Here is a 15,511-nt window from a genome sequence, read left to right as displayed (position 1 = left end):
GTTGGCTACTGTCCCTTCCACCTCCGTGGAAGGGCAGTTCCCCCTGGCCACATTCCCCACTTCCGCAGGGGAGCGGCACACCGCCGGCCGGCTTTCTCGGGGGCTGCACAGGTGTTCCTTCAGATAGATGTTCCCCTTAGATGTTCCTGGTGCATGCCGTCTCTCTCCTCCTTTATAGTCCTCCTCTGCCAATCCCAACTCGGCTGCCCACACGCCGAGTACGCTGCTCTCCTCCAATCAGTAGCAAGTCCTACAGTTTATTGGTTGAACTGGAGGCAGCTGTGTGGAAGCTGTTTACTTCTCTCCCAGCGCCATATTGTGGGAGAGCAGATGCATAGAATAAGTCTTAATTCCAGTAACTCAGTCCAGTCCGGGCTGCTCCCCACACTCTGTAAAGGTTTTTTACCTCCTTGGTTAAGTTTATTCTTTAGTATTTTTTATGCTATTATAAGTGCAGTTGTTAATTTCTTTTTTGGATAATTCATTTTTAGTGTAGAAAAACAAAACATTTTCGTATGCTGATTTTGTGTACTGTATGTTTGCTTGATTCATTTATTAACTCTTAACAGTTTTAGGATTAGAACTTTAGGGTTTTCAGTTTATGTCAGTATGACTGCAGAGGTAATTTTAATTCTCCCTTCCCAATTTGGATGCCTTTTAATTCCTTTTCCTGCCTAATTGCTTTGGCTAAGGCTTCTGATACAGTGTTGCATAGAAGTGGAAAAAGGAAGCATACTTGTGTTGTTCCTTCATATAGGAAGAACTTTCAACTTTTCACCATTGATGTGTTAGCTGTAGGCTTGTCATACTGTATATGTTCTTTATTATACCAGTCTGTATTCTTTCTATCACCAGTTTGTTGAGAATTTTTATAATGAAAAGCAGTTGGATTTCATCAGATGCTTTTTCTGCATCTATTCAGATGCCCATTTGATTTTTCTCCTTCATTTTGCTAATGTGGTATGTCAAATTTATTGATTTACCTATGTTGAACTATAAATCCCATTTTGTCATGATGTACTGCTAAATTTGGCTTGATATAATTTTGTTGCATATGTGTTTATGAGGTTTATTGGCTTTGTTTGTTTTCTTGAGACATCTTTGGCTTTGGAAACAGGATAATTATGGCCTTTGGAAATGTTTCCTCCTGTTTATTTGGAAGTGTTTAATAAGGATTGGAATTAATTTTTCTTTGTTTGATAGAATTCACTGGTAAAGTCATCTAGTCTTGGACTTTTCTATATTGGGACATTTTTGATTGCTGATCTAATCTCCTTGTTACTGTTCTTTTATATTTACTGTTTCTTCATGATTCCACCTTAATATTTTATGTTTAAGAATTTACTCATTTCTTCTAGTTATTCAGTTTGTTGGCATATAAATGTTCATTGCGTTCTCTTATGATCAGTTGCAATGTCTGCCCTTTCGTTTCAATGTTATTTGAGCCTTTTCTCCTCCTTTTCTTAGTCTAGCTAAAGGTATGTTGTTTTTGATTTTTAAAAAACTCTTAATTGTTACGACCTTTCTTTTATTTGTCAAATCTCTATTTCATTTATGGTTTTCCTGTCTTTCATTTCCTTCTTTCTATTAATTTGGGCTTAGTTTGTTCCTTTGAAGTTATTTGAGATATAAATTTGGTTGATTAAGATCTTCTTTATTAATGTAGTCATTTATCAATAGAAGTTTTCCTCTTAGTATGGCTTTTGCTGGATTCCATGAATTATGATGCAATGTGTTTTCATTTTTTTTACTCACCTTTTTAAAATTTCCTTTTGATTTCTTTGACCCATTGGTAGGTTAGGAGTTTGTTAATTTTGATATAGATTTGTAAATTTTCCAATTTTTCTCTTTATTGATTTTTTAGTTACATTCCATTGTGATCAGAAAAGATAGTAAATATGATCTTAATATTCTTAAATGTGTTAAAAATTGTTTTGTGGCTAACATATAGTCTCTTCTGGACAATGTGTGTATTTAAGAACAGTATGCATTCTGCTGTTTGAAGGAATTTGTTATGTGTGTATCTTAGGTCTATTTGGTACAGACTGTTGTCTAAGCCTACTCTCCTTACTAATTTTCTAATTGGATGATCTATCCATTGTTGAGAGAGGGATATCAGAGTCCTCACTATCATTATATTGCTATTTTTCCTTTTGGTTCTGTTAATACTTGTTTTTAGATACTCTGATTTTGGGTATCAATGTTATTGTTATATAATGTTATTATTATATAATGACCTTTTCTCTTGTGACAGTTTTTTTTTTTTTTTTTTTTTTTTTTTTTGACAGGCAGAGTGGACAGTGAGAGAGAGAGACAGAGAGAGAAAGGTCTTCCTTTGCCGTTGGTTCACCCTCCAATGGCCGCCGCTGCAGCCGGCGCACCGCGCTGATCCGATGGCAGGAGCCAGGATCCAGGTGCTTTTCCTGGTCTCCCATGGGGTGCAGGGCCCAAGCACCTGGGCCATCCTCCACTGCACTCCCTGGCCATAGCAGAGAGCTGGCCTGGAAGAGGGGCAACCGGGACAGAATCCGGCGCCCCGACCGGGACTAGAACCCGGTGTGCCGGTGCCGCAAGGTGGAGGATTAGCCTATTGAGCCACGGCGCCGGCTTTTTTTTTTTTTTTTTTTTTTTTTTTTTTTTTTTTTTTTTTACAGGCAGAGTGGACAGTGTGAGAGAGAGACAGAGAGAAAGGTCTTCCTTTTTGCCGTTGGTTCACCCTCCAATGGCCGCCGCTGCAGCCGGCGCACCGCGCTGATCCGATGGCAGGAGCCAGGATCCAGGTGCTTTTCCTGGTCTCCCATGGGGTGCAGGGCCCAAGCACCTGGGCCATCCTCCACTGCACTCCCTAGCCATAGCAGAGAGCTGGCCTGGAAGAGGGGCAACCGGGACAGAATCCGGCGCCCTGACCGGGACTAGAACCCGGTGTGCCGGCGCCGCAAGGCGGAGGATTAGCCTATTGAGCCACGGCGCCGGCTTGACAGTTTTTAACCTAAAGTTTATTTTGTCTGATATAGATATAGCCACCTATGCTCTGTTTGTATTATCATTTGCATAGAATACATTTTTCCTTCCCTTCAACTTCAACTCATGTGTGTGGGATTTTTTTTTTAATATAAAGATTTATTTATTAACTTATTTGAAAGGCAGAGTTACAGAGAAAGAGAAACAGAGAGAAAATCTCCCATCCTCTGATTCACTGCCAAAATGGCCACAATGGCTGGGGCTGGTTCAGGCCAAAGCCAAGAGCCTGGAATTCCATCCCAGTCTCTCACATGGGTGCAGGGACCCAAGCACTCCAGCCACCTTCTGCTGCATTTCCAAGCATATTAGCAGAGAGCTGGATCAGAAGTGGAGCAGCCAAGACTTGAACCAGTGCCCATGTAAGACCCACTACATCACAACGCTGGCCTCACAAATATGTTCTTATTAAACAGTGTGTAGTTGAATCATGTTTTTATCCATTTACTACTCTTAGTCTTTTTAATCAATTTATTATTAAAATAAATTTGGTAGGAAAGGACTTAGTAATTCCACTTTGTCCATTATTTTTCTAGATTTTAGTTCTTTTGTTCCTTTCTTTGTGATTTGATTTGTTTGGTATTGTTATACTTTGATTTATTTCTCTTTATCCTTTGTATATCTATTACATGGTTTTTCATTGTGATCACCATAGAGCTTATATAGATCATCTTATAATAATCTACTATAGGTTGAAATTGTCGCTCCCCCTCTTCGCGGAGGAAAGACACAGGACCCTGCGCTGTTCTTTTGTCTGCTCGGCCCTCCCCGGGTTTGCTGCTGGTTCTTCCCGGGTTGGCTGCCGTCCTTCCACCTCCGTGGAAGGGCGGTTCCCCCTGCCACTTTCCCCACTTTCGCGGGGGAGCGGCACACCGCCGGCCGGCTCTCTCAGGGGCTGCTCAGGTGTTCCTCAGGTGTTCCCCTTAGATGTTCCTGGTGCATGTTGTCTCTCTCCTCCTTTGTAGTCCTCTTCCACCAATCCCAACTCTGCTACCCACACGCCGAGTATGCTGCTCTCCTCCAATCAGGAGCAGGATCAGCTCCTACAGGTTACTGGTCGAACTGGAGGCAGCTGTGTAAAAGCTGTTTATACTCCTCTCCCAGCGCCATATTGTGGGAGAGCAGATGCATAGAATAAGTCTTAATTCCAGTAACTTAGTCTAGTCCGAGTTACTCCCCACAGAAATCTCCACTCATACATAAAAACTCTGTACTTTATTCCTCACACATATATTGTTATTAATGTCACATTTTACATATAGTATATCCATTAATTATTATAGTAACAGTTACTTAATGCTTTTTTTAACTTTTATGCTAGCATTAAACTGTTTATGCACCACTATTGTGCCATTAGAGTATTCGATATTTGTGTATTCTATATTTGTGTATATATTAACCTTAACTGTTAAGTTTTGTGCATTGTGTTAACTTACCACCTTTTTATTCCAACTTGAAGAACTTTTAGCAACTCTTTTTTTTTTTTTTAAGATTTTATTTATCTATTTGTCAAATAGAGTTACAGACAGAGAGAGGTAGAGACAGAGAAAAAGGTCTTCCATCTGCTGGTTCACTCCCCAGATAGCCGCAATAGTGGGAGCTGGGCCTATCTGACACCAGGAGCCAGGAGCTTCTTCTGGGTCTCCCCACAGATACAAGGGCCCAAGGACTTATGCCATCCTCTACTGCTTTCCCAGGCCATAGCAGAGAGCTAGATCAGAAGTGGAGCAGCCGAGAATTGAACCAGTGTGCATATAGGATTCTTGCACTGCAGATGGAGGCTTAGCCACAGCGCTGGCCCCTGTTAGCAACCCTTTATAAAAAAGATATATTTGAAAAACAGAGTCCAGCGCCATGGCTCACTTGGCTAATCCTCCGCCTGTGGTGCCAGCACCCCGGGTTCTAGCCTCAGTTGGGGCGCCGGATTCTGTCCCGGTTGCTCCTCTTCCAGTCCAGCTCTCTGCTGTGGCCCGGGAGTGCAGTGGAGGATGGCCCAAGTGCTTGGGTCCTGCACCCGCATGGGAGACCAGGAGGAAGCACCTGGCTCCTGGCTTCAGATCGGCGCAGTGGCCCAGCCACAGCATGCCGGCCATAGAGGCCATTTGGGGGCTGAACCAACAGAAAGGAAGACTTTTCTCTCAGTCTCTCTCACTGTCTAACTCTGCCTGTCAAAATTCTCTGTTAACTTTTTACGAATTCATTATATTGTGTCTCAGTGTGTACCTCTTTAGGTTAATTTTATTTGATGTTCTTGGCTTCATAAAGTCTCTCCTTAGACTTGGGAAGTTGCCAGTCATAATTTTTTTAGAGAATCTTTATGCTACTGTGTTTCTCCTTCTCTAGAAGTCCCATAATGTGTATATTGATTTGTTTGATGCAATTTCATAATTCCCTCAGGTTCTCTTCACTAGTTTTCATTCTTTTTGTTTTTGCTCCTCTGACTGGATGATTTCACATGACTTGTTTTCATGATGTTTGCTGATTTTTCTCCATCAAGTCTGCTGATGAACCCCTCTAGTGAATTTTTTTCAGATCACTTATTGTATGCTTCAGCTCCAGTATTTCTGTTGGGTTCTTTTTTTATTATATTTTTTTTATTTCTATCTCTTCATTGACATTCCTATTTTGTACGTGGGTTATTTTTCTGGTTTCATTTGTCTATCACTATATCACTACTATCTTCCAGCTCTCTAAGCTTTAGGACAAATAGCTTGAATTCTTCTTTGTCAGGCAGTTCATAAATTTCCATTTCCTTTCAGTTAGCCACTGATAATATTTTATTCTTTCAATTGTGTCATGTTTTCTTGATTCTTCATATTCCTTGTATGACTGCATTGGTGTCTTCAAAGTTAAATAAACAGTGACTTTTCCAGGCTCACGGAGCAGTACTAGCTATAGTAGAGTACCTTTCTCTTCTGTTCCTAACTCTCCCATATGTCAGGTTTCTAGCCTTTTGGTGCCTGGTGTGAGACATGATAGAGACTGACCCCTCAGAGAATGCTTCAAAAGGCCAAAAGACACCCTCTTGTCCCACCTCTTATCTCTCTCCCCCTCGCCCTCATCCCCCAAACACACACACACACACCATGAAATCTTGAGCTGAAGTAATCTGCTTAGATTTGAAATAGACCAGCTTGGGCAATGGCTGATGCAGATAAAGTGAATTTGCTCATCTTACCTATGTTGGTACAATTTTTCTCAGCTTTTGGCTTGACCAGGGTACTTCAATTTCTTAACTGGATTCTGGATTTCTTCTAAAGGTTTCTGGATCTGAATGTTGTCATATTGTTTCTGTAGAGCATGGGTGGGGAACCTTTTTTCTGCTCAGGGATATTTGGATATTTATAACATCATTCACTAGCCATACAAAATTGTCAACTGAAAAATTAGCCTGCTGTAGATTTATTGAATTTTGAGTCCTGCCTGCTGTTGCCTTGGCAGGGCTAAACCAAATGATTTCATGGACCACACCTGTTATACAGGAATACAGGCTAAGACTTTCTACTCCACAAACTTCCTGATGTCACTTCCTTGTATCACTAATTTTTAGTGTTGATTTAATACCTTTTATTAAAAAAAAAAAAGTAATCTAAATGACAAACGTAATCAATTATTGAAGTAAATTAGAGAATATATGGGCAGGAGTTAACAGAAATAAGAGCAAACATTTCTGTATAATCATACTATAATAACCCGGAACTTGTGCAGGCCTAAAGAATCAAGTGTCCAGTGCTGCAAACAGGGAAAAATGAAACAAGCAAAGTGTGGCAAGGGGCACAAGTTTTTGTTGACTCACTCTGTGTGTGTGTGTATGTGTGAATTAGTCTATATCTGTGTAGGAGCATGCTTATTGTCTAGTGATATTACAGTGCTTCAAGAAGATTATTGAGGTTTTGTACTATAGTTTGAACTTCCCTTGTACTTATAAGTGGTAGAATTTATATTACAGTAAAAGGATTTTATTATTTACAAAGGACCTGGGAAATTCAAGAATATGATTTTTCTCTGTTTCTGTTTTACCCAGTGTTGTGTAGTTGCAGTTTGCAGTTGGGGAGTAGTCTTCTCCTATTTCTTCCCTAATATTTTACAATATTCTTTTAGTTCAGTCCAGGAAGAGAATGTTATAGTTTGACAAATTGGGGTATTTGGGGCCTAGTTATTTTCTTTTCTTTGATCTGCTTTCCTAAGAGTTTTATGTTAAATTCACACTTAGTTTTACTTAAGATAGTTGGCATTGAAAACTACCTGTGAGATAATTCTAATTCAGGTATTTGCATAGTTTTTTTATTTGACAGGTAGAGTTATAGACAGTGAGGGAGAGAGACAGAGAGAAAGGTCTTCCTTCCATTGGTTGACTCTCCAAATGGCTGCCAGAGGCGGCGATGTGCCAATCTGAAGCCAGGAGCCAGGTGCTTCCTCCTGGTCTCCCATGCGGGTGCAGGGACCCAAGCACTTGGGCCATCCTCCACTGCCCTCCCGGGCCACAGCAGAGAGCTGGACTGGAAGAGGAGCAACCGGGACTAGAACCCGGCGCCCACATGGAATGCCAGTGTCACAGGCGGAGGATTAACCAAGCGAGCCATGGCGCCGGCCCCTGCATATTTCTGTAATTGCCTCTGTCCTTTCCTTTAGTAGCTGCTAGAGTCAGATTCAAACGAATGGCTTACAACGGTGGTTTCAACATTTATAAAACTAAAGCTTAAGTGAATCCACAGGATACTAGAGTAAAGCCTATATTTGGCCTAAAATATAATCTTTTTTTGAGACATGTACATAAGATATTTGCTCTGTGGTTGATAGGAAGAACCAAGAGGAAATTGCCTAGTCCTTGGTTTTAAAGCAGCTAACGTCGCTACAAACTTAGTGCAGCTGTACAAGGATCAAAGAACTGAGTCTCCTGTTGCTGCTGGGCTAGGTCTTAGGCACCGTCCCGAAGCTGTCTCTGTGCACTGGAGTGTAACCTGGACTCCTCTGTGTGCTACACAGCAGACCACCACTCTTTGGTGACTCCTGGAAAATCTAAGTGCTGAAGTACACGAGGACCTTCCCGCCTTCTATTTTGTCCTCCGAAGATTTGTGGTAGTAGTTTCTAAGATCTTGTTAATTTGCAAAAACTCAAAAGCTTTTTCTCATGTACACCGCAGGGTGCTCTCTTGAAACCTCAATAAATAGAGCACTGTCTTCAGTACTGAGATTTTCAGAGCCTGTTATTTTCAGCTCGTACGGGTGATGCCCAGGAAGAAAGATTCCTGAAGTTTTTGCTTATCTGTTTTTTATTAGGACTTACTTCTCTGTGTAATCTGGTAAATAGACTCCTTACCCATCCTCCCTGTATTGAAGAGGAAATTATTCCCTTGCTACTCTTTTACTTCCTTATATTCTCTTTTGCTTTTGGACATGTTTGCAGTAGTTCTGACATTACTGTTGCTACCAAAAAAAAAAAAAAAAGCCACAGCTACTCAAAAGAAAACTGAAGTGGCTATTTTAATATAAGATCAAGTAGATTCCAAAACAAATAATAGTACTAGGAACAAAGAGACTTTTTACATAATGTTAAGGTTCACTTAATTGAGAGAACATAAAAGTTCTAAGTATATATGCATCCAGCAAGAAAGTTTGAAATATATGAAGCAAACCCTGATAGAATTACAAGCAAAACTCCTTATAGATATTTAAATCCACAACTATAGTCAGAGATTTCAATACACCCTTCTCAATAATTAGTGGCACAAGTAGATAGTGAATCAGTAAGAATGTAGATTTGAATAACACTTGCATTCAACTTGGCATATTTGACATTTCTATAGTGTCTCATCCAACAACAGCAAAACCAATATTTTTTTGAATGCACCCTGAACATCTACCAACAGATCTTATCTATGCCATAAAACAAGTGTCAGTAAATTTTGAAGGATTAAATTATGCAAAGTATATTTTCTAACCACAAAGAAATTAAATTAGAAATCTATAGCAGAGGGGCCAGTGCTGTGGCGCAGCCAGTTAAAGCCCTGGCCTGAAGCACTGGCATCCCATATGGGTGCTGGTTCTAGTCCCAGCTGCTTCTCTTCCCATCCAGCTGTCTGCTATGGCCTGGGATAGCAGTAGAAGATGGCACAAGTCCTTGGGTCCCTGCACCCACATGGGAGGCCCGGAGGAAGCTCCTGGTTCCTGGCTTTGGATCAGTGTAGCTCTGGCCATTACAGCCATCTGGGGAGTGAGCCAGCAGATGGAAGACCTCTCTCTCTGTCTCTGCCTCTCTCTGTAACTCTCTTTCAAACAAATAAAATAAATCTTAAAAAGAAAAAAAAAAGAAATCTATAGCAGAAAGTTACTGAGAAAACTCCCAAATATTTATAATCTAACACTCTTCTAAATAATTCACTGGGTCAAAGAAACAGCAGCAGAAGAAAATTATTTTGAAATGAATGAAAATTAAAATAAACATAAAATAAAATGAATGAATTTTGAAATGAATGAAAATAAAAATAAAAAAGCAGAAGAAAATTATTTTGAAATGAATGAAAATAAAAATACACATTTGTGGAGTATTTCCAAAGCAGGACTTCAAGACAGACTTTCAGCACTAATATATATTTCTCGCACACACACATATATACACACACTGCCCTTGCTCTTCACCTACAGTGTTCCTTTGTTTGCTTCTTTATTTTTTCTCTTACCACATAACCACAAGATCCAAGAAGGCAGGAACTGTGGACATCAAACACTCAGTACCTGGTACATAAGGATTTCGTTAATATTAGTTAAATGAACAAAAGTGTAGTCAATTAAATTTCCTAAGATTCTGTGAAACAAGCTGGTCTCTGTACTCCCTGCCTTGTAAAGTTACATTGATGCTTCCTGGCTTCATAAACAAAATTTGTCTTTTTTATAATTTTTATTAGAAAAATGTCTACATTGAATGCACATTGTTGTTTTTAAAAAATATTTTATTTATGTATTGGAGAGGTAGAGTTACAGAGAGAGAGAGAGAGAGAGAGGGAGAGAGAGGTCTACCACCCAGTGGTTCACTCCCCAAATGGCCCCAGTGGCCAGAGCTACACCGATCCAAAGCCAGGAGCCAGGATCTTCTGGGTCTCCCGTGTGGGTGCAGGGGCCCAAGCGCTTGGCCCATCTTGTACTGCTTTCCCAGGCCACAGCAGAGAGCTGGATCAGAAGAGGAACATTTGGGACACCAACCAGTACCCATATAAGATGCCTGGGCCATAGGTGAAAGCTTAACCTACTAAGCCACCGCACCAGCCCCTGAATATGCATTATTTTATAATCAGAAAATATATACGTGGCCGAGCCCCGTCAAGAAAGTGCGGAAGTCTCTGGCTCTTGACATTGTGGACGAGGACAAGAAGCTGGTGATGTCTGCAATGCCCAGGGGCCTGGCTATGCCGACCAGCGTCCTCTCTGGCTCCACCAGCCACGTCCTGTCTGCAGCCAAAAAGGACAAAAGCCTGCTCAACCAGGGCTTCCTCCAGGCCAAGCCTGAGAAGGTAGGGCTGGCCCCAAAGCCCCAAGGCCACTTTGTGACGCCCTGCTCCTAGACCAGTGTCCAAGATGGTGGCCTACAGGGAGACCAGCTGTCCACACAGGAGAAAGCCAACAGGTCCTGGGCCACCTGAGACCCTGGGGGCCATGAGCTGCTCTCATGTTTACAGCAGTTGGGAGCGCAGGGGTGCAGATGTGGGAGTCACCCTCAGGTGCCGCCAGCCCCTCCCCAGACTGCTCACGTTGGGGCAGAAGGGCCACACACTGCAGGTGCACCTGCGGAGGACTCCTGGTGCTAACAGAACAAAGTCCTTCTCTGGAGCCTGCCTGTTGCTTCCCCAGTGTCACAGGGAGCCGTGGTCTGGCCTGGCCTCATCTCAGACCCCTGCTTAGGGCAGGGAATGTGGCCAGGGGTGCTCCTTTCCTCATTCATCCCCTGTTGTTTCATTTCTTTGAAAGAATAAACTAATTTATTTCAAAAAAAAAAAATTCAACAGCCTTTCAAGATAAAAGCTCTCCAAAAATTAGGTACCGAAGAAACATACCTAAACATAAAGGCTGTATATGACAAACCAACAGTCGGTAGCATACTGAATGGGGAAAAGCAGAAACAATTTTCCCTCAGATCTAGAACAAGATGATAAGGTATTGGAAATATTAGCAAGAGCAGTTAGGGGAGAGAAAGCAGTAAAAGGCTTCAGAATTGGAAAGGAGGAAGTCAGAATATCCATGTTTGCAGATGACATGATGTCGTACATGGAAAACCCTGCACACTCCACCAAAAAGCTGTTGGAACTGAAAACCCAGTTCAGTGAATTCACAATATGAAATCAAAATACAAAATCAATAACATCTTTGTACACCAACAAACAAGGAAGATCTTTCTCTCTGTCTCTCTCTCACTAACTCTGCCTGTCAAAAAAAAAAAAAAAAAAAGAGTAACAAATGCTGTCATGTTAGCAAGGATGTGGAGAAAGGGAAACTCTTTTACACTGTTTTGGGGAATGTAATTTAATGTGGCCACTGTGGAAAATGGTATGGAGATTTCTTTAAAAAAGAAAAAATAGAAATGGAACTGCCATGTGATTCTGCTATCCCACTACTGGGTATATTACCAAAAGTCATGAACTCACTGTATCCAAGGGATGCCTGCACCACCATGTTTATAGCAACACCATTCACAACAGCCAGAATCTGGAGTAAACCAAGGTGTCCATCATCATGTTGACTAATAGGGGCTGGGAGGAATGAAAAGGGTAAAAGATTTTTGGAATTAAAAAAATAGAAGCTGGGTGTAGTTCATTAATTGTATTAATATGAAATGTTAATAGGGGATACAGGGTGAGGGATAAATGGGAACTCTTTCTATTATTACCTCATAATTTTTCTTTTATAAGTTTAAAACTCTTCTGAAATAAAATGCTTTTTAGACTCATAGTGATCTGATTTTTTCCTTCCCACCTGTCTTCCACAGGAATAAATGAAGAAGAGGAGAAGAAAAGAGAAAAAAGCAAAGAGAAAATCAAATTGAAAAAAAAAAGGAAAAGGTATTTTATTTAAAAAAAAAAGACTATATTGAAGCTGGATTTTAAAATTTTATTTTTTATATGTAGTCCAATTAATATTAATTTTTGCATTTCTAGAAAGGTACGTATTAATTTGAGAGGTAGACAGGCAAATCTCCAACACTGATTCACTCCCCGGATGCTCATAGTGCCCCAGGCTGCGCTAGTGCCAGAGCATGGTCTCCTTTGTGTGGTAGGAACACAGTTACGTGAGCAGTCGCTTGCTTCCTTCCAGTGTCAGCTCTGACAGCAAGTGGGGATTGGGAGCTACACCTGAAAATCAAGCCCGAGCGCTACAATACGGGAAGTGTGCATCAACTACTGGGCCACATGCCCCACCCCTAATAAATAATAGCCCCTTTCTTCTGTTTCTGTTTGTGCTCTATATTTTTAAGTATTAGAACAGCAGGTAAACTTTTAATTGGACATATATCTAAACTCGTGACATATGTTTTGACTTCATATACATGAAGTTGGAACTTAAATATTTGCATTCTCATATTATCTTTATAACTAAAAAATTAATTAATAGAATTTAATAAAACTTATTCCTTTAGATCTTTCAGAACCTGCATGAAGTACCTCTGAATTTTTCTGCTCTTAACAACTAACTTGTTAAAATTAATCAGAAATATTAACAAGCAAAATGTTCCCTGGTTAATGAGTACAGTTTCATTTATACTAGAGTAAATGTACATGTACAAACATTATTTAAGGTACTTGGCCATGGTTGTGTCTGGTTTGGATCCAGTTCTCTCATAAAGTACTGTAAATTAGGAGTGGTCTGTACTCACTTAATGCCTACATGTTAACACCTCAGATACTTTCTAAATTGGAAAAGTTAGCTCATTTTCAAGTGTTGTGTTAGTAATAATATTGAATGTAAAAACTTATAAAAAGGGAGGGCTCAGAACTTCTGACAATTGTATTATTGAATCATTTGCATTAGCACGGCAAGGTGGATTGCTTACAGGAAACAGGAGGTTAACTCTTCCAAATTCTCATAAACTTGTTTTATAGTAACAAAGTATCCAGCTCTCTATCTTGAGCCTTATAGACCTTAAACAGGGCCTGAAACTAAATTAACTCTTCTATGTACACATAGCAGAAATGGCACCACCTAATAGTGTTGTTGATGCCAATGCCTAAAATTTTGCCTTCAAAATGAGAATCCAGGATCAAAAAGCCAAAGAAAAAAGTGCAGACAGAGAAGAAGCTGTCATCAGAATCCAAAGGTCAAATCAAGCAGGACCTTTAAAATAGGAAAGCAGACAAGATCTGAGAATAACAGCGCTAAAGAAGGAGCAGGAAAAGACTGGAGAAAATGAACTTTGCTGATGATCAGAAGTCTGAGTCTGTAGACTGACAAGTGGAAGCAAGGAATATAGGATTATGGAGATGAGGGAAAGTGTGGAGTCAGAAGAGGAGAGCAGCCCAGGAATTCACAGAAGTCACTGTGCAAGATAGCATTGCAATCTCATCCTCTCACGTGCTTATTGTGTCTGCCTCCTTTATGTCTGTCTGGCGTTTTCTTAATTTAGGTTTTAACTTATGCCACTTAGATCACTGGACCTACTCTTGAGATGGCATTTTTATTTTTAATTAAATAAATTTCTGTCCTGTCACAGACGATTTGGGTATAGATAGGCTGTTACTTCCTCATGTAATATGTCTTAAAACATAGCAATTTTTTTGTTTCTTTAGATTTCTTTTTCATATTAAAAGTAATTCTAGCAGGTGTTTGCCACAGTGGTAAAGACACCGCTTAGGACAACTGCATCTCGTATCTGAGTTCCTGGATTTCCGTTCTGGTGCCCACTTCTGACTCCAGCTTCCTGCTAGTGCAGGCAGCAGGTGATAGCCCAAGTTGCTGAGTCCCTGCCACCCACATGGGAAACCGAGCTTCAGATTGGCCCACCCCTGCCTGTTGCAGGCATTTCCATTGTGAATCAGCAGATGGAAGATCTCTCTCTGCCTTTCAGATAAATTAAAATAAACAAAAACTTTTTAAAAGAAAAAAATAGTAATTCTACCATTTCTTTCCAGCTTAATAAAATAAAATATAAATCATCCACATTGATTTATACAGAATATTCATTAAAAAGCATCCTTCTGTAACTAATGACAACCATTTTATAATGAAAGTATTTATCTGTATCACTCAGCATCTAGAAGGATCAAGTACTTTAACTTGAAAAATCAAAAGAGTTAACAAAAGCTCTTTCATGTTGCTAATTTTCAGCTTTCATCCATTTATACTAAGGTACAATTATAGTCTTTTAAAGATATATAATCACATCTTTTGTGGCTGTTTTAAGAGACTGTGCCAACAAGCTATTATATAAACAAGTGAGTTGTATATATAATGAGGTTATATATAATGAATGCCACTTTGTTTGCCTTATGAGATTTTGAAAAGTAGGCATGAAAAGCTAAAAACCACAGAAAATAGTTTCATCCTTGCTGAATTTAAAACTCATTACTAGAGTTGAGCAGAATAAACTAGTATCCTTCTTATCCATTTGCTCTCTGAGATTTCTGATACCGGCAGTCATCTCCAATCCAAAAATATGAAATGGAAAATTCCAGAAATAAATAACTCATACATTTTTAAATTTGCACCATTTAGAGTAGCATGATGAAATCTATGCTCTCTCATTTCATCCAGAATGTGAATTAGTCCTTTGTCCAGCTTTTCCATGCTATAGTCACTACCTGCCCATTAGTCACTTAGTAGCCCTTGTGTTCTCAGATCAGCTAGAACAGTATCACTGTGCTTGTGTTCAAATACCCTATGTTAATTAATAAGGACACCCAATGTGCAAGAGTAGAGATACTGGCAATTCAGATATGCCAAAGAGAAGTAGCAAAGTGCTTCCTTTAAGTGAAAAGGTGAGAGTTCTCAATAAGTTAAGAAATAAAAGAATTTAAAAAGTATGTATGCGAGGTTGTTAATATGTGTAGTAAGAATGAATCATCTATATAATTAAGAAGAAGGAAAAAGACATGCAAGTTATGCTGTCATACCTCAAACCAAAGAAATTGGATCAGATTCATACACCTTTTATTACAGAACATTGTTTTATTTTATTGGTTATTGTTCATTCTTATTGGGCCTATTTTATAAATTAAACTTCATCATAGATACATATGTACAGGGAAAAACATCAAATATATACATTTCAGTGCCATCTGAGGTTTCAGGCATCCACTGAGGATCTTGGGGATGAGGGGGGGCTGTTGTGGTAGTTTTGTCAATGTCTGTAATCGAGTAGCAAAACGTGAAAGTCAGCATTTTAAGAGAATACAAACATATGAAGCACGTTTTGAATGCGTTTATGTTTATACCTTTTCCTTACTCCAAGAAGCATGTAAGGCAACTCAAATCTCACTTAAATGGACCCGTCAGTCATCTGCACTTATCA

At 39.8% G+C, this 15,511-nt stretch overlaps 1 protein-coding gene across 3 annotated transcripts in view; it reads left to right on the top strand.

The window, feature by feature from the left end:
• SREK1IP1 (SREK1 interacting protein 1) overlaps window positions 1-15,511 on the top strand; it is a 42,314-nt gene that overhangs the window by 21,606 nt on the left and 5,197 nt on the right. For all 3 annotated transcript variants that reach the window (XM_070056758.2, XM_089312801.1, XM_008262268.5), the window contains exon 4: window positions 11,996-12,068. In XM_070056758.2, the coding sequence (XP_069912859.2) occupies window positions 11,996-12,068 (73 nt within the window). The remainder of the gene's footprint in view (window positions 1-11,995; window positions 12,069-15,511) is intronic.

Source organism: Oryctolagus cuniculus, chromosome 14 (genome assembly GCF_051225735.1).
Source record: "Oryctolagus cuniculus isolate XC-2025 breed Fujian yellow rabbit chromosome 14, ASM5122573v1, whole genome shotgun sequence".
NCBI classification, from domain to species: domain Eukaryota; kingdom Metazoa; phylum Chordata; class Mammalia; order Lagomorpha; family Leporidae; genus Oryctolagus; species Oryctolagus cuniculus.
Note: the sequence above shows the minus strand (reverse complement) of the source record. Positions and strands in the feature narration are given on the sequence as shown.